The following is a 24,353-nucleotide window of genomic DNA, read 5'->3' as shown; positions in this document are numbered from 1 at the left end:
CTATTGTTTTCACCACACACATAGTATCAAGGTTATGATGCAACTGTTCACTATATTTATACATACAAATGTATTCATTTTTTTATGATGTCAGACTAAAAATTTTGTGGTATTTTTCGAAACTTGGTTATGTTTTTAACACCGACTTCTCGCTCATTACAGCGTCCGGTCGATCCAAGGTTACCAGTAGAGTCCTTCCACAATGAACTGCTGTCGGTCATCGGTTTTATAATCTGCCACTATACTCAGTCACCACAAATAATACAGATAGTTTCTTCGGTTTTTGTTCGCTGCCATTTTTATTATATTTTATTTTTACAATATTCTTTGGAGAAATAAATAATAATGTTCTATGTTTTGTCTCTAACAACGATCAATATCGTAAATAACCAACCAATATTCAATTAAGGTAGGGTTGAATATCCCTTCAACAAGTACGCGTGTACCTACGTACACGTTATATTATTATTACGTTTTATTTTTTTTTAATTGACGTATATCAGTGTTTTGAGTTTAATACTGTCACAGTCAGTCGGGTTTTGAAATGGGAGGGAAAAATAAAAACAAAACCGCAGACATATTATTACGACGACGATTCAGTTACCGAACCGGTATTATTCTGTTTAGGAGTCAGTGTAGCAGTTAATGGTCCGCGGCTGAGACCTTGCCCGAAGCTATTTCACACTACGCGACGACGACGGTAGCATAAGACACCCATGAATGGGATGTTTGTACACATCATACATAGCAAATACCGGGAGCAGCTTCTGGTAAGAAGAAGAAGAAGAAGAAGAAGAAAAAAATGTATGAATGGATCGAACAGGGAACCATGCGTGACCGCCGACCGTTGCTAATCACTACAATGTTCGGTCAGCTGATCAATATGATCTCCTGGCTCCACAATGTCTACCATCGTTCATGGTTCATCTATCTTGTGGGAAAACTTATTAAAATTACTAACATACTATTAACGTTTTCAAAAATTTGTCACAGTTCTTGGGGAACAACAAACATTGCAGGGAGTCATATGTTATCCTTCGAAAAATCAAAAAACGATTTCTATAAAGGGTTATAAATATTAAAACCATACAAGTACAATAAATTGTCGACGGATCTGTTATATAGTGATAGACGATTTTCAATTAAAGAAAATTGTAAAACCAATTTTTTTGATATTGAAAGTTACTGCACATAGACAGTAATTCGTCCGCTATTTTTTTTTTTTTTTTTAACATAATGTATATAAACATTATAAACGAAACACTGGGTGGATATACACGCGTTGTCGGCTCTCGGACACATTAAACGTCGGTATAAAACTCAATGAACGACGGTGGCGGCGGCGGCTGCACTATAAAAGCATTGTAGATGAATTCGTGCCGCATGGTTCATTAGATATGCCCCACATTGATCATGCTGACTGGCAGGTTCACAACAGCCACCGCCGCTACCGCCGCCACCGACACCGGCCGACGACGGGGACGTGCACTCACGAACAAGACATGTATCGTCGCCGCGGTCCTTGGCCGGTGAAGGGGTGGAGGGAACTAGATATTTTTATGCGTTTTTAGCCAGGCGATAGTCACACACATAATAATATAATATATATATATATAGTTGGTGTACGAACTTCCCGTGCGTGCCAGTAAATACAATATATTCTATTATTATGATATTCAATACCTATACATAGGTAGTTTGTAAAACATTGCAACGACGGTGTGGTACGTATAATAATACTCTTCAGCAGTTGTTTTGAATGAATTTTCTCCCGCGTTTTCACCGATATTTGTCGAGCTTCTCGAACACACGAACGCCATTTCGTTATTATTTCCAACGAGCACCTGAGCAAACGTGTCCGCAGAGAGGATATGGTCAATTTCCGCAACACAACGCAACGATCACGCGATATACTGGCAGCAGGTTTTTCACTTTTTTCACGTGTTTTGCATTTTACTTTATACACGTATAGTGTATGTTATATGTGTTTAGGCGTGGGAGTTCTTCTTGAATCATCGGTGACGATAGTAGGTGCGTAAACATAGCGATGCGAACGCTAGAAAATCGGTTTTATTATTTTTTTTCACAGACACACACACCGTCACTATTTTTCTTCTACATTTCACGTTTACCGAAAGCCGTTTTTGGACAGTCGTTCCCTTTTCAACGTGATATTTTTAATCATAATAGTTGTAGTATGGGAACGGCCTTGAATACGGTTTCATTGTGTAACCGCACCGTCTTAACTGGTCTGACATCCTTTACCGCTCGTCTACTCATACACACACACACAAATGCGCGTGCGCTAGCGCTAGCCCGAGTTTAACGCTAAGCTTCTTATTATTACACAATATACATAAATATGATAGGAGGCTTAAAATCAGGTCTACATCCGTCTTTTGCCGATAGTCGTCTTAATATCATAGCGGTGACGTCTCAAGTCGTATTATACCCATATATACGCGCAAATCCACGGTAGTGCCGGCGGCACGCTTTACGATTCGGCGCGAGATCCAATCGAGTAGGCTGCTCTTTGACCCATATCCAAGTTTGGTCTACTTGTTCTGCTGGAACGCTCTGATGCGCACGAGTAAAGAGCAAAAACCGTCTTGCTCGACGAACTGACGACGCAGCATTAGTAGAGGGGAGGAGGGGTGGGCTTCACTCATTCATACCGACAGTCAGCTGTGTGTGTGTGTGTTTTGGGCGCGCGATTTCGCTTTCAGTCTGACCAGAAGCGATCGATGACGGCGGACGGTATGACCCTAACGCGACGACGACGCGCTTGGCCAGCCGTCCATGGTGTAGCGCATAAATGCACACGAAAACGCGTCATCGGACACCGTTTATGTTGTTTTGGTGGTGTGTCATTCGCGCGGCCAATATCAAGGACGTCGACGAATGTGTATCAATGGGCTAAAGTCGAAAATCCGACCCGAGACGAGATCGACCGAAGGCCCGGTGACGATGGACCATATTATAGTAGTAGTTAGGTGTACATATTCTAGAGTTCGTTAGATCTGCACGCGCCTATATAGCTATATTGTTTATCATTTAATAGCTGCAGGTACCTACCTATACCGCTGCAGTGGGTCGGCGTTATCGTGCGAAATCTAAACGCGTGTAAACAGCACTGCACCGCCACGACGATATTCTGTACGGGTACAGACGACGGGCTCTGTGCGATTTGGTGGAAACTCGTGCGATCGTATCTTTGGGCAGTAGTGGCCGGTGCGCAGTCGGCGTGTGTCTTTCACTCGCTTAAAGCACGCGGCCCGTAGGTTGGATATTGCACACACGAACAATTATTTATGGTGTCGTTTGTGCCGGTGTTTTTACGCCGGCGATCGGCGGCGTGCGCACAATAGCCTACTTATATTATAATATACGTGCGCGTATGTGTTGTAAAGGTGCGGGATAAATTACGTCCACTCGGATGAGAGTGAAAGAAAATAAAATAAAATAGAAAAAACATCGACGCCGATATAATATGGTGCACGGAATAGTGTATATATATGTTGCGGCAAGACGAGAATATTTGAATATAAAACGCGTTTCCCGGGCCGCGTAAGACACACGATATAATGACGTATTGTATACTCGTGTTTATATGGCAGTGTTCGAAATTCGTGAAACGTTTGCGGATTTGCGGAGACTATCGCGCCCTATTATCGACAGTGGACACTGCAGCGCGTTGTAGTATCGTCGTCGTATCCGTTCGAGATCGGATCCCCTCGGCGGGGAATACTTAGGTACATTATAATTCATTACTCCTTAGAAAAAAAAAAAAAATAAACTATATATACATATATAGTGTATACGACGCACGGTGTGTTACGTGTAATTCTGTTTCATTTTTTTTTTTTTTAACATACTGTCTTAATAAGAGAAATCCAAAGATTTCCACGTGATTCTATCACGATTCTCAACCCGTTCTTAATTGGTTCTTGTCGTCCGGAATACTTTATATTAATATTGTTATTATAATACACATAAACAAACTGTTTTGTATCGCGGTGGTGGTGGCGGCGGCTGTGCGGCATAGCAACAATGATTATTCCATATTAAAATATAAAATTCTTTTGTGGGATGAATACTTTATTTACATCTTAATATTTTTTCTACGTCGATATATATTGTTGTTTTCGATGACATGCGGTGGTTGTAAAAATAATAAGAAAATTAGACACGGAAAGTCAAGTATTTTTTTTTCTTCGTATAGTTTTGCCCACACTATACATATACGATAAACTATATATTTTCCTTTTCTTTTTGTCAAATACATTCAAAAACCGCCGATATGTATGCCAACATGCAACAGATATTGCGTACATATGTAATATTATTACATATTATATAAATTCTACTTATATAAAATATATTAACAAACAATAGTAAAAACAATTCTTTGTACACATGAATTGCAGTTTACTGGAGATCAGACGACTAACCGTTTTAAAACTATTAAAAAAAAGTGAGCATACATAATTACAATAAATTTTACTACGTTTTGTTGGAGGATGGCGCTTTGAAATGAACACTGTGTTACTTGAGTCTTTTTGGAAAAAATAAAAATAATATCATATATTTAAGTTAATCGTACGTATTATAACATTATTTTTGGTCGTCAATGCATTCTCCAAACGTCAACGAATCGAAAATCTTCGCTATTGGTCTGCAGATTTATTGTTTATTGCGACGTCGGCTACTTTCGACCGACCGATTTCTCACAGGGCAGCACCGTTACACACGAGCCTCGCGCGCGCTCAAAAGTCGTGCACCCCCCGTACACGTCGGTCGTCGAATATCGTCGGTCCGTATAGCTCGGCAACGTAATAATAATAATAATATTATATATACCTGTAAGGTAAACACGAGGCTGCTGAGACATGTTTATATATATATATATATAATAATAATAACATTATACGCCTGGACCCATCGCCGCCGCCGAAGAATATTTTATATAATATTGTATTCTGGCCGGGCAATTTGTTGTTACCCGTTGCGCGGGCGTGGCCCACTGTCGAGGTGTGAAAGCCGGTATAAGCGTTAGTTTTTTTTAAATTTTTTTTTTTTTAATAGCGCTATATAGCCGTTTGTGTGCGTCGTTATCTGCATGAGTTATAAGGTCGTGAGTGTTTTGATTTTTTTTTTTATAGCCGTGTTTTTTCCTCGTACACACACGCGCCCGTACTCTCCTGTACGGCATACACAACACCTTCGGGGATATCGGATAGTGGGTATACATATATTTATATATATTTATACTGAGCTTATAGGTGATCGAGAGAGGCGGCGGCGGTGGCTTACTGTATATATATTATAATATATTGTCGGCGCGCGGGTAATAAAACCGCAAATCGGTCTCGTGCATCGACCGTACATTATATTATATACATGTATACCATATAATATGCATGCGCGTATTGTACCTACGATTTGTTGGCTCCGAATCGTCCGCTAATAATAATTATGTGCGTATTTAATACGCGCGTATCGTACGTCGCAATCGCTCGTTTTGGCATCGTGATTTTGTGATGTATTTGGTTATTTTCTTTCCAAATGTGACTTTCGTATTAATGTATAAAATACCATTAAATCTAGTCCAAAGCTTGTTGTTAAGTTCCTGATCAAAGCATGTTTACGAGGCAGGGTTTTCAATCCTGTGTTTAACTACCCCCAACCTGGAGGACTAGACTAAAAAAATAACTAACGTAATATATACTCTACATAATATTTCGGCTGATACAAAAACTGTAGACATACCTGCAAAATCATAACATCACCAAAAGCGTATATTATTTATATGCATCACTGTTTTATTATTATAGGTAGATATAGTATATTGCATAATATAACGAATTATATACACCTCGTCGAAATATAATCACATTGGTGGGTATATATATAAGTTCAAATCATATTAGATTATCGACGTTGTATTCGGGGTGTTTATGCAGTATAACTTGTCGAGATTATGACGTAGGTACTCCGTATCATAACACTCGAAACGCATTCGTACATAATATAGGTACGAGTATAGAATACATTATAATACGTACACACTACATATACGAGGGATTGGTCATACACTCGTATTATTATATATATATAATATACATCATTATCGTATCATCTACATACCTACTAACTGCGATCGTTTGAAAAATATCATATCCGCGCATCGTTAAACGGCTTGCGCTTATTGTTTATCATTTCGATGGAAGTTAAGAGCGAGAGAGAGAGAGAGAGAGAGAAAGAGAGAAAAAAAATGCTTAGACTACAAATTCGTGCCCTTTCACCTATTTCGCATTTATGCGTTATTATATTGTGCGCATACGTCGTATATATTATAATATACGCGCATAGAGGGTACCGGTCGCGTATACACATAAATGTTGTTATGATATTATATGTGCTACACATAAAACGACGCGCGCGCCCAAGAGATACGATCGACCAGAGTCGAACACGATTCTCGACGGCGGCGGCGGCAGACGTGCGGCCCCCGCGAGAGTTCGACCGGCCCGACCGACCGATACGCGTTTAATTTATCGGGTCCGTATTTTAATAATCTCTCGTGTTTGCGCGTGTGTGTCTATGTGTGTGTGTGTGTGATGCGCAGTAGAACAGGCGCACAGATCCGATACTGATTATAATTAACCGACCGACGGTCGCCTCGAGTCATTCTTCGTCGTCTTCCTCGTCCTCGTCTTCGGAATATTTAGGACTATTTTATCGGACACGAACTGAAGTTCACCGTGCTGACTACATTGTAGCATAACATTTCATCGGATTTTCGTTTTTAAGATTTATCGTCCGGCCACGATAACGATTAGGTTTCGTATAAGCTTTATTATAGAGATACGCGAGTCGAGCAATCTGCAGGTTACCGGTGCAGCGCGGCGGCGTGTTTAAAAGAGAAAAAAGGTTTGCAGCGGCCAAAGCTGCTGCTGGTTTTGGTAAGATGCTCAGCTCTACAACGGTCACCAATACGGGAGATTAACAAAATAAGAGAATATAATTAGCTCTACGAGAGGTGCTCAATATAATGATAATTTGCAACCCGGGAATTATCTTTATTTTACTTCTTCTCCCACCACGTGGATTATGATGATTATTAAGAACGTTTAGTTCCCACGGATGCTACCTCTACAGGACGCATAATATAGACGTACTTATATTTTATATTTATATACTGGATACGAATTATTGCAGTGCTCGTATATTACATTATATTACTGAGCCTAAGATCATGTGCAGTACATACCGGCACTAAAATATTGCAGTAGGAATTCGATTAAAGCAAGAAAAAATGTTTAAGTATAATTTCATTTAAGTTGTTTATAATAATTACGTACCTTGAATTATTTCATTTTAGCTTTCATTAGTGTTGTAGAGTTTTTGGGAAACAGTTTAGGTTAGTATATTAAAATAATATTATAATAATAGAGTCAGGTGAGAAGATTTGTAAAACAGGTACCGCTCGCAATTAACGCACGTCGGTCATACAATACTAATGCAATATATATTTTTATGACAAAATATCGGATGGATCGTAATATTGTAATAGTACTGCTACAACAGTGTAATAGCTACTCGTATTTCGCGGCTTGTAGAATCCTCGCGATGCATTTCAGTGCATCCTGCACGACACGGCCGGACTTCGATAATAATAATAATATATAATAAGGAGTGGCAGACGCATTGCTTCCTTATATACATACAGTTATATTATTATATTACGTGTGCATAATATTATAGTCTGGCGCAGTTATTACCGATAAAGCGATCGAACAGCGCAAAACGAAAGTTAGATATCGACTTTTCGAAGACGACAAATTCACTTACCTACGTATTATAATAATATAATATGTACAGCAGGAGAGACCGAGTGCCTACATTACAATATTCTCATTATTATTATTATTAGTAGTAGTAGTAGTACATAGCCGTCGTGTATAACTCGTGGTACCTCTGTATAATGTAGGCGCGTGTATACAAAATAAAAATATATAGTGCATGTGCGTATATATACGTATTATACATATACACGCGTAATGGATCAGAGTTGTAGTCGCTGTACGTTGTAATTGCGTACCTATATATACGCTTTGCACGTGTATTATACGATAATATAATATAATATAATAACGGCGTATCGGTCGGAATTAAGACGAAATGGAATATTGGTTTTTTTTTCTTTCAAAAGTACACATACGCGCTGTGTACCTATGTATATGGTGTATATATATTATATAATAATGCAGTCGGAATCGTATCGACCTCGTTAGCGTTGTCGTCGTAGGCCCGCCGCCGCCGATTAAACACGAAAAACCGTGTACGGACAACTATAATATTATAATATACCTGGACGGCGGCAATGTGGGCTGCGGAACGGGTTGCGCGGCGCGTTAATGCGGAAACTCTCGGCCGATATTAGACGGCGCACTAACACACACACACGAACACACTCACGCATGGACATATTATATATAATATGTATTATGCACACACACACACACACATGTGCACGCGTCGCAACTTGCATCGACTCGCGCGAATACGACCTGACAACTGTTTCTATTATAATAATACAGTTGTCGCCGTCGTGACCACCACGTTTGGCTCCCGTTTCACCGTTTCACCGTATCGTTATATTATTATATAATAATAATAATAATAATGATAATATTATAATATTTTTCGTAAACGGGCAGATCGGGTCGGCTCAGCTGTTATCAAACTCATTGTTAGTGTTTGACGTTTGAACATTGTACACGTGAGATTGAAAAATATTAAAAACAATGTTCCCTTTAGGTGGCGATTTGGGCGGAAGAGCGAGTGAGTTCTAGTAGATATATATAACATATACCTAAACGCACACACCCCGAAAAAATATAATACAATAATTGCATAACGAATTCGCGTCATCTTGTGCGTACAGCCATATAGCTGTTATTATTTTATGACGTTGGAGCAGGCGCCCCGCGGCCGCCGTATGGGCTTTTCGCCGCTTGCGCGCGATGATTGACGGTTCGTAATGTTTTCCGTTTCGCAATCTGCCGTCGTCTGTGATATTATTATTATTATAAACATTATTGTTGTTTTTGTTACGTTGTCTACGCCTTTGTGCTACCGTATACTTGACACCTATATACGCCTACCGGCGGCGGGTAACCTATACGGCGATTACAACAGATGGTCCAGGGATAATTGAAAACGAAAGATGATTTTGCGCCCGATGCGAAAAAAACATAGACAATAATCCCCCGTGACGATTCTTATCTAATATGTTGTGGTACTCGAGACACAAATAAAAAACCGAGCGCGGAATTCTGCTGTGGCCTGCAGTGATGTTTACCACGTCACCGGAAGAAGATCATCAAAAACTAAGTTAAATTTTTTTACATCAAAAATATTATTAAGTGAGCAATTGCTATGTTATACTCGATTAGGTCCGTTTGTATTTATTGTACCCAGGTCTTACAGTTTTTTCTTCTAAATTTTTTTTTTTTTAGTATTATTTAGCTATCTATAGGTTATTTGGAAAAGTCAATAGATAGTTATAAACGCCAAACGGTATCCCTAAATAATAATAATAATGATGATAAGTAAATTTCTAATAAATTAATCTTTCTATTTGTTTGAATTATTGTATAATAACCGATTTGGTCAATTCAATATAATATATTTATATAAAAAAAAAAATTGGTGAGACTTTTGAGACGATTTTTTTTATAGTAGAAAGTATACAATATATATGTACACTATACGGTTAACGCAAGCAAATCATGAAATGTACTGTTTTTTATTGGAGAAAAATTATACGCTACCATTAATTTTCTATTCTATAGTATAAGTAAATACAGGAAGAATGGTTTTTTTCTCCCGAAGACTATATGACTATAACTATATATAATTATTAAAAATGGATAATCACCAATTTGTCGTGGACTCGAGAATGCCTATATATTATATATACCACGAGTCCCTATATATATATATACCTATATAATATAAAAGGCAAGTTGTGTCATTCACTCAAATATTCCACCCACTATTATAATATGTATAATATTACCTATCATTATATATTATATAATGTAAATATACTTATGTACGCGTCGTTTCTCGTTAACCCCGAAAATATTGGACATAATTTTTCGTTTGTTGTGTAATACACCACTGTGGCTGTGACAGTGCAACTGTGCAAGCACGGCTAAGCCACTGCCGACGGTATACATATTGTAATATAATATCATTATAATATTATTGAGTTATGTTTTTCGGTATGCCGGACTGACGTTACGAAAGCGCCGCCAAATACCACTTCGACATGCACATTACTGGAAAAACTGCTACCGGTGCCCAGTTACGCGCGTGTATGCATATATTTATAATAATATATAATATACACATATATATAAATATATATACATCCATTATACATGTATATAAACAGTACGCACACGGAGATTTAACGCCATTGTGCCTTTTTTCGCCTCCGACACCTATTCAAAATAGTTGTGTATATACATAATATACCTCTATACAGTGGCGGCAGCAGCGCGCGATAAAAGAGAACAAATAAAAAAAACAACAACAAATCGGTTCTTTGTGTTATTATTCTTAGTGTTTTTTTTTTTTACCTTCTATATTATACGTACAATATATATTATATATACCATTGTCGGAATACGCGTACACGTACTTACGATGCATGTATGAGTGTGTGGAGATAATCATGCAAAAAGTACGTCTATATACGGTGTCATCAAACCCTTAATCTGCCGACGAGCAAACACACACACAAACACGCGCTCGCGAGTACCTATATGTGTGTGTTTAGAGACGAATATACAAGTACGCATACACATGCGCGGTATATATGTAGTACATACGATCATTCTCGCGAGTGTAGAAAACGATCACGTCGCCATAAGACCATGACCGATCGTAAATGGGCGAATTACGGAATTGAATAAGTCTAAAAATAGATTTATTTCGGGTGGTTGTTACTTAACGACAGCGATTCGCAATGAGTTATATCTCGTATGACGTGATCCAAAAAATAACTGTCCTAATAATAATTTAATTGTTAAGAACTGGAAACGATAAAGTCAAGACGTAAAATGAATGGAAATTGTTTTATAATTTTATTTATTTTGTTTTAATCAACGTAACACTCATTTTTGCACTGAACAAAATGTAAATATGCATAGAAAAACAGCTAGGCATTTAAACAGACTTGTCAATTGAAATTGACGCACAAACAAAGAAGGTGATTTTTACAACAATTCTACATTATTTTAACTATATGCCACATCTTAGAATGTTTGTGTGAAAGTAAAAAAAAAACATTTTGCTACCTACTAGAATATTGAATAGAATTTAATTGCGTAAAATTATCTATTTAATGGATGAATAAAGATCTTATATTCATTAAAGACACGACTGTTAGTATGTGATGGGTTTAATAATTATTTACTTGTACAATAATAATTACTTAGGCATTGCAAGCGCATGAAATAAAATATGTTTTTTTTTTTAATTGGACCAAACCAAGGTTGTTTATTGTGTCACATCGTAATCGTTGTCTCGTATATTATGTATTACTGCAACGCAAAAATGTATAGGCAAAAGGGTCTAATTATTTTCAGTATTTGAAAAAAAAAAATTAATAAGTTTGTAAAATTATTCAAATTGTTGGTACAATTTCTCTGCCTACGTTTTTCGTTGAAAACTATTTAAAAACTTGCTATACGTATCATTTTCGTCACACTTATAATATTATGTGATTAGGTCGTAAAATTAAAACATGTATACACAAAACGTTGCGACCTTCTCCCGTACACATACGTATATATATATATACGTCCCCATATAACGCTACAACTATTATACCTCCTCGGGTTACGTTTAAATCGTGATGGTCTGAAAATTTTCGTGCAAACATGATCGGGTTGATGTTTTAAATCGATACATATATAAAAATAAAATAATACGCAGGAGGTATAGTAGAATATATTTACTGATCAGCCGCGGACACACGAAATCGACGAGGAAATCGGTCCGCATACATATACACGTCGTTAAAACGTTATCGCTTTATCGTCCCGAGAGCGAACGTTAGTACAACGTCAACCCGAGAAAACTATATGATAGTAATAATAATAACATAATATCAACGAGACGTGTAATATGTACTGTCCGCAGTTAAACAGCACATCGGTCATATTATCGTGTTCCTAACACGTGTAAAAATGTTGTGATAATAAAGTCCGACTTATAATATTGTCAACGGTTATTATCCGAATAGTCGAGTTGAAATACCTTTAAGGAAAAAAAGAGAGACGTACGACTATACTTTTCATTCGGTTCGAAAATATAGGCTGGTACGCTACACAGGAAAAATATAACATAATATGTACGTTAAAAACGTCTCCGAGAAAAAACGGTTAAAAATAATAATAATAAAAAATACGTTTCTCGTCGGCGAGCCGTTAAATAGAAGATTTCGGGGGTGTTTGACACAATCGGACGATTTAAAACGCAATCAACTACACGTTAATGACAAGGCCGCGTAACAAGTGCGAGCGCGGGTGGGACCTGTGGTGTCGGTGCGGTGGGGGCGTAGTGGCGGTGTACGACATGTGGTGAAACCGTTGCGGGGGGCAGATGCGCGGCTCTCTCAACTGCCGCCGCCGCCGTCAACGGACGCGAAATACACCCACCACTGTACACATTGTATAATAATATGTAATACACACACACACACGTATGCCTATATAATACGTACACGTATAGTGTATACAGTAATAATAATGTGACTACTGTACAACGGAAAAAAAAACATACTATTTTCATTATCTTCGCCCATTGTTCTTGAGGAAGCACGCTTCTTCGTACAAATGGATGGTATTGGACGAAAAAAACGTCCGTTAAAAATAATTACGACTTTCGACGGTTATTTTATTATTATTATTTTTTCTTTTTAATTTTGAGATGACCACTTTTTGTGATCGGTCGTCGTCGTATTTTTCATACCCCAAGGCGCCAGTAAGTAACCGAAAAAAAATTATAAAACTTTAAGCCACTAGATACAGGTCTGCACTTCACGTTTGAAGTAACTTTGATATTATCTAAATTGGTCGTAGACAATACCAAATCAATGTTACAAGAATATATTAAGTGTTTTGCTATATACTGTTGAATAATAATTTATTGTACATCGAGTTAAAGGTTTTATAAGTCCTATAATATACACATTATACGGAATGTAACCACATATACAATTCTGTGATAGCCTAAGTTTGGCACTCCGAAAAAATTTACAATATATTTAGGGACTTCTGAACAGCACTACCCTTCAAGATAGGGGTTTGCTGTACGATTAGAACGTGACGATTACGAACCAAAGTGGTCACTATATTCTCAGTATTCTCATTATCTTTGCATTATAACTTCTGTTAAAATTAAAAAAGTGTAATAAGACTATAACATTATAGTATACGAGTATGACGAGTACATACGGAGGACGAGAAGAAGAAAAACGGTGGTTGTGTAGGCAAATAGAGTTTAGAATGTATATTATAAGTGCTTGCTAAGCAGTTGAGAAAAGCCTCGTCGGTGACACGGTAAAACAATACTAAGCGGCGATCCGGATTTAATAACTGGTCCATGCTAATACTCTAGTGTGTGTCCGGTCGTGATGATGAATATTTAAACGTAGAATTTTTTCCTACTATATCTTTACATCTCTCTCTCTCTCTATCTATCTCACTCTGCCTCACACCATACAACCTTCTCTCTCTATCTTTTCGTTGTTTAATCAATCCAGACGGCCCTCAATGAGCGCCGGCGAATCGCCGAGCACGATCTCATGAATAATTCACTTGCAGCGGTCCTCCGCACATACCCGCACCCTTCGCTAAACTTTAGCCTTATCCTATGCTAATTTCGTAACTGGAACTACTACTGTTCAGCAACAGCATCAGCAGCGCTGCACTATATACGTGTACGCACATAATAATAACGCTATATGTATGTATAATAATATTATAATGTGTGTGTGTTTGTATATGTTCAATTAATGTATCTGTCTCGTGTATCATAACCAATAAGCCACCGGCAGTCTTGACCTAGGGCATTGTGAGCAAATTCTCCGGCGCGTGTACCTATATACAGATACATGGTACATTATATTAATACAATATACCGCTAGCGTGTATATTATACCGATTGTAACTAGGAAAGAAGAATATTATAATATATGTTCGCACATATTATTATTATTAGTAGACAGTAGTACAAAACCCACACTGCAACCGCACATAAACCGTACAAATAGTAATATAACAAACTGTTGCAAACAAATCAATCAGATGATAATTACGCGTAAACACACACTTTTATATTCTAATTAATGGTATTTTTACTATATAATCGGAATAAACGACGTATACCGTAAAAAAGCTAAATGTAATTAAGAACGTGAAAATCACTTTTTAACGAAAAAATCTAGTTATTATATATATTATATTTTATAGATATACATACATATAGGCGTATGGTCGGAATAGATAACGATTAATCCTTTGAGCATGACGTGTATTATTATAATATTACAGTCTGGTTTCACGATGTCACTTATACGACGGCGACGACGACAGCGATCGACTTTGTTAATGTTATAGTGCTGCACTACGGTCGCGTTTCACTTTACGAGCCGCGTTTGAATGTGTTGACACTATGTAGTTTGAAATTCGAATTCTGAAAATTACATTCGCCTTTTCGTTCGAACTTTATACGAGTACATAATGTCTTAAAATATCTAATACCATTACAATACTGTGTTCAACGAATTGGAAGAAAATATCGTTTTTTTAATTACTATTTTTACCAATGAAAGTGAAAACGATAATAATTATTGCTCAACCTATAATAATAATAATACAAATTATGATCATATAATGGGTATTATTTATATTATTTCTCTAAAAGCCTGACTTCCATACTAATACCTATATATACAATTCACCATTTCGTCCGACTGTGTACTTATTTAGTAAATTACATATTTTTTAAAACGAATATTTTGTATGACCATCATAATATTATCATCGTACGTCGATAGCGGTCTCGGACGATTCTCATGAGTAAAGACGACACCTGTTGTCCAACTCCAAACCATATGTTACATGCGAATTAATCCAGTCGTGTCTAGTCCATCACACACACATAACAGAACTACACACATACACACACGTGTACTCCCGAGCATACACGGTATTTCCATTATATTATACTACAATATTCCAACATTTCCAACACGGCGAACGTAAAATCATATAATATATTGTTTAAAAAATAAATATGTGTATACATACGGACATAGGCGGCGGCGGCGACAACAATTTATCGGCCGCCTTTTATATTATTTTATACGTGAATGCAGGTCTATAGACTGTGGTATTATATATATTATATTATTATAATATATGTTTCGCGCGTGCCTCCTTCACCCGGCTATATTACATTAGTCGTGATCGACTGGATCGATCACCGCCCGTCCTGGAGATTTCGATTGGATTATATTATTATTATGCACAGGTACAATACTATTATCTATAACTTTGAACGTCAAGAATCATAATATGCGCCATGGCTACCCGCCTCGTGGGACTGTTAAAGTCATATAATATAAAATATAAATAGGTACACAAAAAACAATTATATACTTCGGAAAGGTTAAGCTATAACATGTATAACTTTATTGCAAAGGAAGTCATATAAGTACTTATATAGACATATAATAGATAGATGTTCGCATAAAAAATGTGTATGTTGTATGTATATTATATTATTTTTGATTTGGCGATATCAGATTTAAACCCCATTCCCCAAGTATACGCGTCTGGACTGTGTGTAATATAATATAACATCATCACAAGCTACACCAAACCCAAACCGGTATTAAATTATATGCAAGTACCTAATCGACTAATTTATCTACGATATGTTTTATTTGTGCACTTACCTTCTTGTGAAAAACCGTTGACGCTGCTACTGCTGCTAATGTTTCCCGATCCCACTGAAAAAAAAAATAAAAAAAACCACAAGAAGTTAATTTTTCCAAATGGATCTATTCATGGTTTATATATATCGCAGCTTAACCACGAATTCGGTTTCAAAAATAATATCAATTGAGTACTTTAAAAAAAAAATATCTTATATCTTGTATACGTATAATATTTATACTTCCTAATTACCTGAATAAAGCCAGGTAAGTCACTTTATACCAGTGGGTTCAGAAGGGGGCTTGAGGTGCCAGGCCCCCTCGGTATTTTTATTATATTTGTAAGGCCCAAAATCAAATCCTAAATATTGTGTTTAATAAATTAATATAAAAAATTTGGATCTCTCTACCCCCAAAAAAATCTTGGATCCACCACTGCTTTATATTCCTAAAGTTAAAACTTTTTTCGTAAGGAAATGTTTAAGTTAAAGTTGCAACATATTATAATATTATCAGGATTCGTGACATCGCCGATTGACGAGCGAAGTAATTTATTAGTATTATATTATATAGACTATAATTGTTTCATATTAAGAAATAATAATCCATGATTATTGATTATAATGATATAATTATTAGAGCAGTAATAATCTTAATACGACTATTATAAAATAATTTTTACTTACCATCGTCATGGTGCATCTGCTGTTGTGTTTGATGCATAAGACCTTGTGTGTGCATCTGATGTTGTGGCATATTGTGAGGGTGCAAGGAGCCCCCATGGTGCCCCAAGCCTAGCTCCATCCCAATCATAACCCCTTCCACGATGTCATTCACCTCGTCTGAAAAACATAATTGCACTTTGATTAAATTCTACCGAGAAAAGTACAATGATTGGAAATAATCACATGCATAAATTTATTTGTATACAATATTTATAAACTATTTTGCATATAATCGCCAATAATACTTATAATTATTATTTTTTATTTTCAATTTGTTATACATATTTTTAATATTTTTATTTTTCGTGGGTCCCCCTAAACATATTCGTTGTCTTATATTTCAAGATTAAACATAAGTTCGAAAAACATATAATAATAATGTTACTAACGAATAGAAACTAATCTAATTCGATTTGTATCAGCTGTGACTTAATCTCAAGTTTAGTTTACGACTTATATTATACCTGGGTAATTATAGTTCTATATAACTGACATAATACGTAAATAAAATATGCAAATACTCTAACTTAAAACAGGTGCAAATAATTTAAACTGATGTTAGACGGCTGTCTTTTACCGTAGAGGTTATTCTAAACCATTGATAGGTGTTTAAGTAGAAGATTTTTGCTTTGTCATCGTGTCATTACAATCATTACAAACGGTCAATAGTTTTCGCTATCCCGGTGGCCTGCTGTGCTCGTTGACAGTCTACTACGTTCTTATTTGTTCTTCGACTCGTACCGTGATATACACATATGTCACATACGCATGCGTCCTGTATTTAACTCTCAAATTTTCTTCTCAGATTAGTTTTGTAAAATAAATTATCTCACCCCCCCTCCAACTATCATATTTAAAAAAATATTATTTTATTGAGTATTATTATTATTATTATTTTGGTTGCCGACACACACGCTCATATATACACGTCGTTTATATGCACTATATTTTATATAAATATATATATATAACAAGGTAGGTATACACATCTATACCATATTATAATACAGCTTTTTTATCGGGATAGGATATATATTATATTATTGTAACGACCGCGTTTATGTAAATGTTCCGAGTCGTGCGGATAAGTACACTGCGAAAGAAACGAAAAAGTGTGAAAATTGAAGCTCGTGATGACGCTAGCGGTCAACCACTGTGGGGTGTCATCTCTGCGGCGTGCGCGTGTGCGTATAAATCTCGATCACGCGGGTCCGGTCAGAATCGTGGCTTGATATTCTTCCAATACACCGGGTCATCTCGCGTTGTGTGTGTTTGATAACACGAAACCAACATGAAGGAATGAGAACAGAAAAAAACAAGGGAAAAAAATGAAGAAATGAGGTAAAAATAAAATAAAAGAATAAAATAAGAGAAGGAAAAATTCCCGTGAAGCTACGCGCATCGGGCCCGTTATGCTCACGTGTGTCACTGCACGAACGCAGAATCCAGTGACAATCAGTTCGTGGGTATCTCTCAATAAAATTATCTCAATACGAAAAGCCTATTCAAGCGTCTCTTCGAATTTATACATAATATACGTAAGTTCCTTTAAAGAGAAAAGTACTCGCTCTCGAACTGTACATAAAACAAGTATAGGTATATACACAGATAATTGAATGTATTCAATATACATATTCTTTAATATTATCAATTATTTTGTCTTAAAAAGTCTGTAATTTTTTAAGAGAATAATAGCGAAAAGCATAATATTTTATTAAATAATATCATGACTATTGCAATCGAATACGCGATAATTTCAAGTAGGTGCCGCATAATATATGCATACATATACGGTACATCAAAGAGCTACGAACGGACTATCTGAACGATTAAAATAGCAAAGTTTAACTTTTTATCGTTAAGTTCACTAAGCAATTGGCAGGGAGAATGGACGTGTACCATTTCTACAATAAAATATACCGTCCGAAATGTAATCTTCTTGCGAGGTATTATTTCGCGTTGGCATTTTTCTCACGTGCCTCATATAAATCGGGTTTTATCTACCGCGCGATGTATATATTATAATACTCGGAAGAAAACAAATGTACGAGGGCGGCGGTGAGCGTGTGTCCGGCGTGCGAGACGAGCCGGTGCGATCTATATAAATAACTATATTATTATAATTTAATACCGCCAAATAAGAGGAGGAGGCGAGACGGTCGGCAATAAGAATGCCGATCGCGGTCGTGGAGACACGCGCTCGCGCCAGAGAATATAGTAATAATAACAACGCTCCGAGTATAGTTTGAGTTTGATTTGTCCACGAGATGCGTCCGACAGAACCGCCTTAATGCGTGCACGTTGTATATCATACTCGTACTTTATATGCTATACAGTTATACCTCTACGGCTCTACCAATATATATATATATATAATAAATTATATCTACTTAGATTATTTCTATTGTTGTTGTTTTTCTTATTATTATTATTATTACTATTATGTGTGTTTAATCGTTTAGATTATGTTAAAAAGGAGCAGTGTGCGACGTTATATTTTGTGCGAAAACCCACGAAGCGTTCGACAGGTGCTGTGAGGTGTGAGCGTGAAATATGTTATTGTATTATAATTATTATTATCCTAACCAGACAACTTTAATACGGCGGGCGTGTATTATCATATCATCAACTAGCATCGATTTTATAGTACAGGTTGGAAGGTCCGAACCCAATAACTTCCGTCAGTCCGACGGCCTATTTGTCACGATGGCTGGGCCCGTGCGCTGTTATAGTATACGGCTGATATTATACGAGTACATAATAATATAATAATATACGATGTGCCGCACATAAGTACCTATATCGCATATAATATACCCTCATATATATATATATGATACGTTACGCGGCTCAACAGTTGACTTTCAAAGATTTTTTTTTTCGTTTTTTTTTCACGTACCGCGTATATAGGTATATATAATCACACACTGCAACTATACTATAACGATACAGTAATAATAATATTATCATGACCACTCGCGTGTTGTAAAACCGCGTTGACATTATACATTCACATAGACAGAAGAATAGAAATTTAACCTCATTTTTTTTTAACCGCTTTATCAATCATGAAATCGGAATAATATTTGCGTTTTTCTGCGCAAAGAGGGGAAAAAAATTAAGAGAACGACGACAAAGTGAAATAAATCATTGCTTTCGCGGAGTAAACTCGGATGAACCGACAACGGCGTAGTACATATACCTATATGTGCGTAAAAAAAAACAATGTAACGCGTGCACGCGCAGTGCTACAAGTCGCGTTCTTCCTACCTTATAATAAATCGTTGTCGAAGTAAACGTCGCAGCGAAAGGCCGTCTGTTTATACGTCGGTCGCCGATGACGATTCTATTCCCATAATAATATACAAACACCTAGATATATATATTATATTATTATAATATTTCATTTGTTTAAATTTTAAACGAAAACATCGTTAATATTTTATTATTATATTTGCACTATAGTGTAATGTGTAATATTAAAACTATAATAACACGACACAGGCAAAACATATTTTCAATAATGCATAATATTATACATTATATTTAAAAAATAAATTAATGCAATCAGACTTTATAATATAGTATTGTCACTACTATACTGTAAGAGTACTGTGGTGTATATTCTATTGACTTAGCGCGTGTTCACAGATCCGTGACCGTAATAATAATAATAATATAACTTTTCGACGTACGCAGGAGGTTATAATCATTTATTCGTATATACATGGGTATAATATGATGTATATAATATCTTAACGAAATAAATACAGCACATATTGGTAAACATCTATATAGGTATGCATAAACACTTTGGCGTGTATAATAGTATATTCATTCGACGCAATATTATTATTATTATTATTTAATATTATTCGTGTAGGTAAGCGGCATAGGTTGTCGCCACCGCGTCAGCTTGTACCAGTTGTACTTACACCATATTATGAGAAAAGCGTGTAATATATCGAACAAATTCAATAAGCGCATAATAAACAGAAAATTAAAAACGCATACAGATATTAATTAATTTAAATTCATAGTGAACATTGAGTAAAATAATATTTATATAAGTTAAATTATACATTGTTTTGTGTAAAATGTATTTTCTAGATTATATAAAATATATACCATTGATTCGTTTACTTGATTTTCAACGCTATAACCATGAATAATATTTAAAAATAATTTATTGTCATTGCAAACAAATTGGTCTATTTTAAATCATTTATAATAATAAATAAGCTATAAGTATTATTTTGGTTATGTAAGATAAAATTCCTATTGTTAGTTTTAGTTAAAATTGTGTGTTATTATAGGTGCCGACAATTTGTAAAAAAAAAAAATAAAAATGTAATATCGTAATTGGACTTGTTAACGTAATGACATGAAATTAATATAATACGTTGGCTATCACGTAATATATGTCTTAACGATGAACTTAAATCAATAACAAATCCATTTTTTAATGTAAGAATATAAAAAAACTATATACAATCTATTCTAGATTATTACAGTTATAATTATAAAAAATATTTTTAAACATTTATTTAAGATTGAAAAAACAATTGGCACTTGTGTAAACAGCGGCAATCTAGCTATTTTTGAAAAATAAATATATAACAATTTACAATACTAAAGATAATATTCTGATCAATTACGGTAAAATTGAACCTTGTGATTTTCTATAGTTTTGGAAATTGTATTTGTATTATTTCTAAGGACGCTCGGTATAAAAATTAGTTAATTTCGTATTAGAAGAAAAAAACGGTTATCCTTCATTTTCTCATTTTACTATAAAGTCTATTATAGCTGGTAATTATAGTCGGAAACTGTTTATTTCTGAATTCAAATATATAATAATACATGCTATATTGCTATAATTATATTATTTTGTCACATAAAAAACATTTATTTTTAGTATGGCAACTTTCATAATAAATTACGTATAAACTCCCTATCGATAATACTAGTAATTTAATTTAAACTAAGTACACTAAAGCAAGTGCAGCGCTCAACATTTCTGCCTCTATTATTAATAAAAAAAAATACTAGACATATTTTAACGAATAACTTATTGACTATTGATCTATTTAATTTTTAAATATTTTTTGAACTTTATAATATTATTTGTTTAATAGAATTTAGTAATAGCATGAGCTATATATATATATTAATATTACATTACTATACCTATATGTACCTATATTATCGCCAATATTATTTCACTAATTAAATTTTCATTATATTATCGTCACGAATCATAAGTGATACAGCCATACAGATAGTATAAGGTATAAACATTTTCTCGAGTTTAATTTAAATGTATTTTCTACAATTTCCGTTTTAGTTGATAATAAAATATAGGAACAAGCAATAATTCAGGAAGGTCGATTCAATTATTTTACCAAATAGATAAATAAAAAATCATTTACTAAAGATTGTTTGTATTTTTTTATTTGGAAGTCCTTGCGGCATTGTACGTGCGTGCGAGTATATTTTTGATAACTATAATTTTACATTTTAGACTATGAAATAAGTTTGAAAATAAATCTATGACTTAGACTTAAATAAATTCTCATTGTTTCCCTATTATCCTTTATACGTTTTGATCGGAGCTAAATAACGGAATCAAAAGAAAAAAACAACGTAATATTTTAGTGCCAGCTTTATTATTATGTATATTTTATTATTCATTGACATTATATGTATGTATTATGACGTAGATATCAAACCTATTACAGAAAGTTCCGACTACTTAGTGGGCAAATATACGTGAGTATATTATTTTATATAATATGACGGGTTTTTAACACTGTTCTGTGCTATTCATCTGTAATTCCTGTCACATTTATACATAACATAATATATGGTATATAATATATTATCTATCGAAGCTTTTGTTTTATTCAAACAAAACGCATGTACAACACATTCGTTTCTATAATACAACGCATTTAAACATAAATATAATATATATAATATATTAAGTGCTACCCTCATTTTGGTGTTAATATACATTATATTATTATTATTATTATAATAATATGCGAGTAATATACCTGCGTATATATGCACTACATCATCATACACTGCAGAACCCTGTGACATCCGACGCGGCAGCAGTGGAAACGTCACAGACAATTAACGTCTATTGTGACGGCAACGTGTCTGCGTGCTGTTAGGGGTGGACGAGGGTTTCCGTGGGGCTTGGTAGTGGCGGAAGAAATAACCCCGTGTATACTGCAGACTGCAGTGTCTCTTGCTACAATATAATACCTATCTATAGTATCTATGTAGGTATACTCTTTATGAGAGTACTATAGTAATAAGAAATTTTGGGACGACAGATCATTTCAGTGCCCAAATATGACATGAAATATACATAAAATAGTCATCGAGTAAAATCGACTTGGGGAAATTCGAATCAGGCCCGCACAAATTCATCATTCCACTAAAATAATATAGATAAATATAATAGTTATTATCATTTATCATTGTATTATATCATATTATAATGACCAGGCCCTGTCCAACCCGTCGATATTATTACGGCAATGAAAACGTAATAGCCTATATTAATATATTTGCGTGATTTCGTTATAAATTATATTATTTCACGCGACGATTTCCGTGGTACAAATAAAACGGTACGAGCTACGTCAAGTAATAATGTAAATCGATAAATATATATATATAAAAAAAATTTATCTCTGCAGTTACGAATGACCGGAAAAAGAACCGATGGTTACGCAATTAATTGGATTTTCCATCTGGGACGGGTTTCCACTGTAGGAAAATTTAATCTGCCACTTTCTCTTGAGGTTTTTTCTCGTTCATTTCCTTCTTATGTATAGGTTAGGTTTATATATTTATTTTATATACACTTTTATTATACACCTTTTTTCCAATCAACCGATTGGTTCTTTTATGGGTTTTCACGAGATATTTTCTTCTTCCCCGTCATAATACACACACTGCACAAATTTTTGATTAACTCAATAAATATCTAATTAAATAATATTTGGATATCCAAGCTTTAAATTTTTTAGAAACGACACTATTGTTGAAGAATTGTAAGACTAACGTTAAAGGTACCTAAATCTATGATTGGTGAAAAATTCTTCTTTGTATGAAATAATTTAATATAATATTTAATACAAATCTCTAGTAAAAATATGCACAAATAATTAATAATATTTTGTTTTTAAAATAATTTACATGTTATTATATATTGCATTAAAATATTTTGTAATATTGATAAAAATATATTCAAATGTGTTCTAATTTTAAAAGATTTATGCAAAAATATAAGGTATTAGTATTATTTTAAAATATTTCAACTTGATATGACTATAGTAATTTATGTTTCAAAATCGTTTTTGCAAAAAATATTTTTATATTTTAAGCTCAAAATTAAAATAAAATACAAAAGTAAATTAATTAATTTTGTGAAATCATGTTTATTTATTTAGTTTAATCTTCTTACAAAGAAATACTAGGCCTCATCGAAGAAGTAATGTATTTATTATCGAGACAGTTAAATACCTATAAATAATAAAACATTAAGTATGTATATAGCAAACTTGTTACCTGTATATATATAC

At 34.7% G+C, this 24,353-nt stretch overlaps 1 protein-coding gene across 1 annotated transcript in view; it reads right to left on the bottom strand.

Annotated features, from left to right (window-relative positions):
• The window catches only part of LOC132929186 (paired box protein Pax-5), a 69,059-nt gene that overhangs the window by 40,153 nt on the left and 4,553 nt on the right, over positions 1-24,353 (bottom strand). The window contains exons 2-3 of the mRNA XM_060994343.1: positions 16,711-16,866; positions 16,046-16,099 (exon numbers count right to left, since the gene is read on the bottom strand). Of these exons, the coding sequence (XP_060850326.1) occupies positions 16,046-16,099; positions 16,711-16,837 (181 nt within the window). The 5' untranslated portion in view covers positions 16,838-16,866. The remainder of the gene's footprint in view (positions 1-16,045; positions 16,100-16,710; positions 16,867-24,353) is intronic.

Source organism: Rhopalosiphum padi, chromosome 1, assembly GCF_020882245.1.
Source record: "Rhopalosiphum padi isolate XX-2018 chromosome 1, ASM2088224v1, whole genome shotgun sequence".
Taxonomy (NCBI): Eukaryota; Metazoa; Arthropoda; class Insecta; order Hemiptera; family Aphididae; genus Rhopalosiphum; species Rhopalosiphum padi.
The sequence above is the reverse complement of the archived record's forward strand: the minus strand, read 5'-3'. Positions and strand labels throughout refer to the sequence as shown.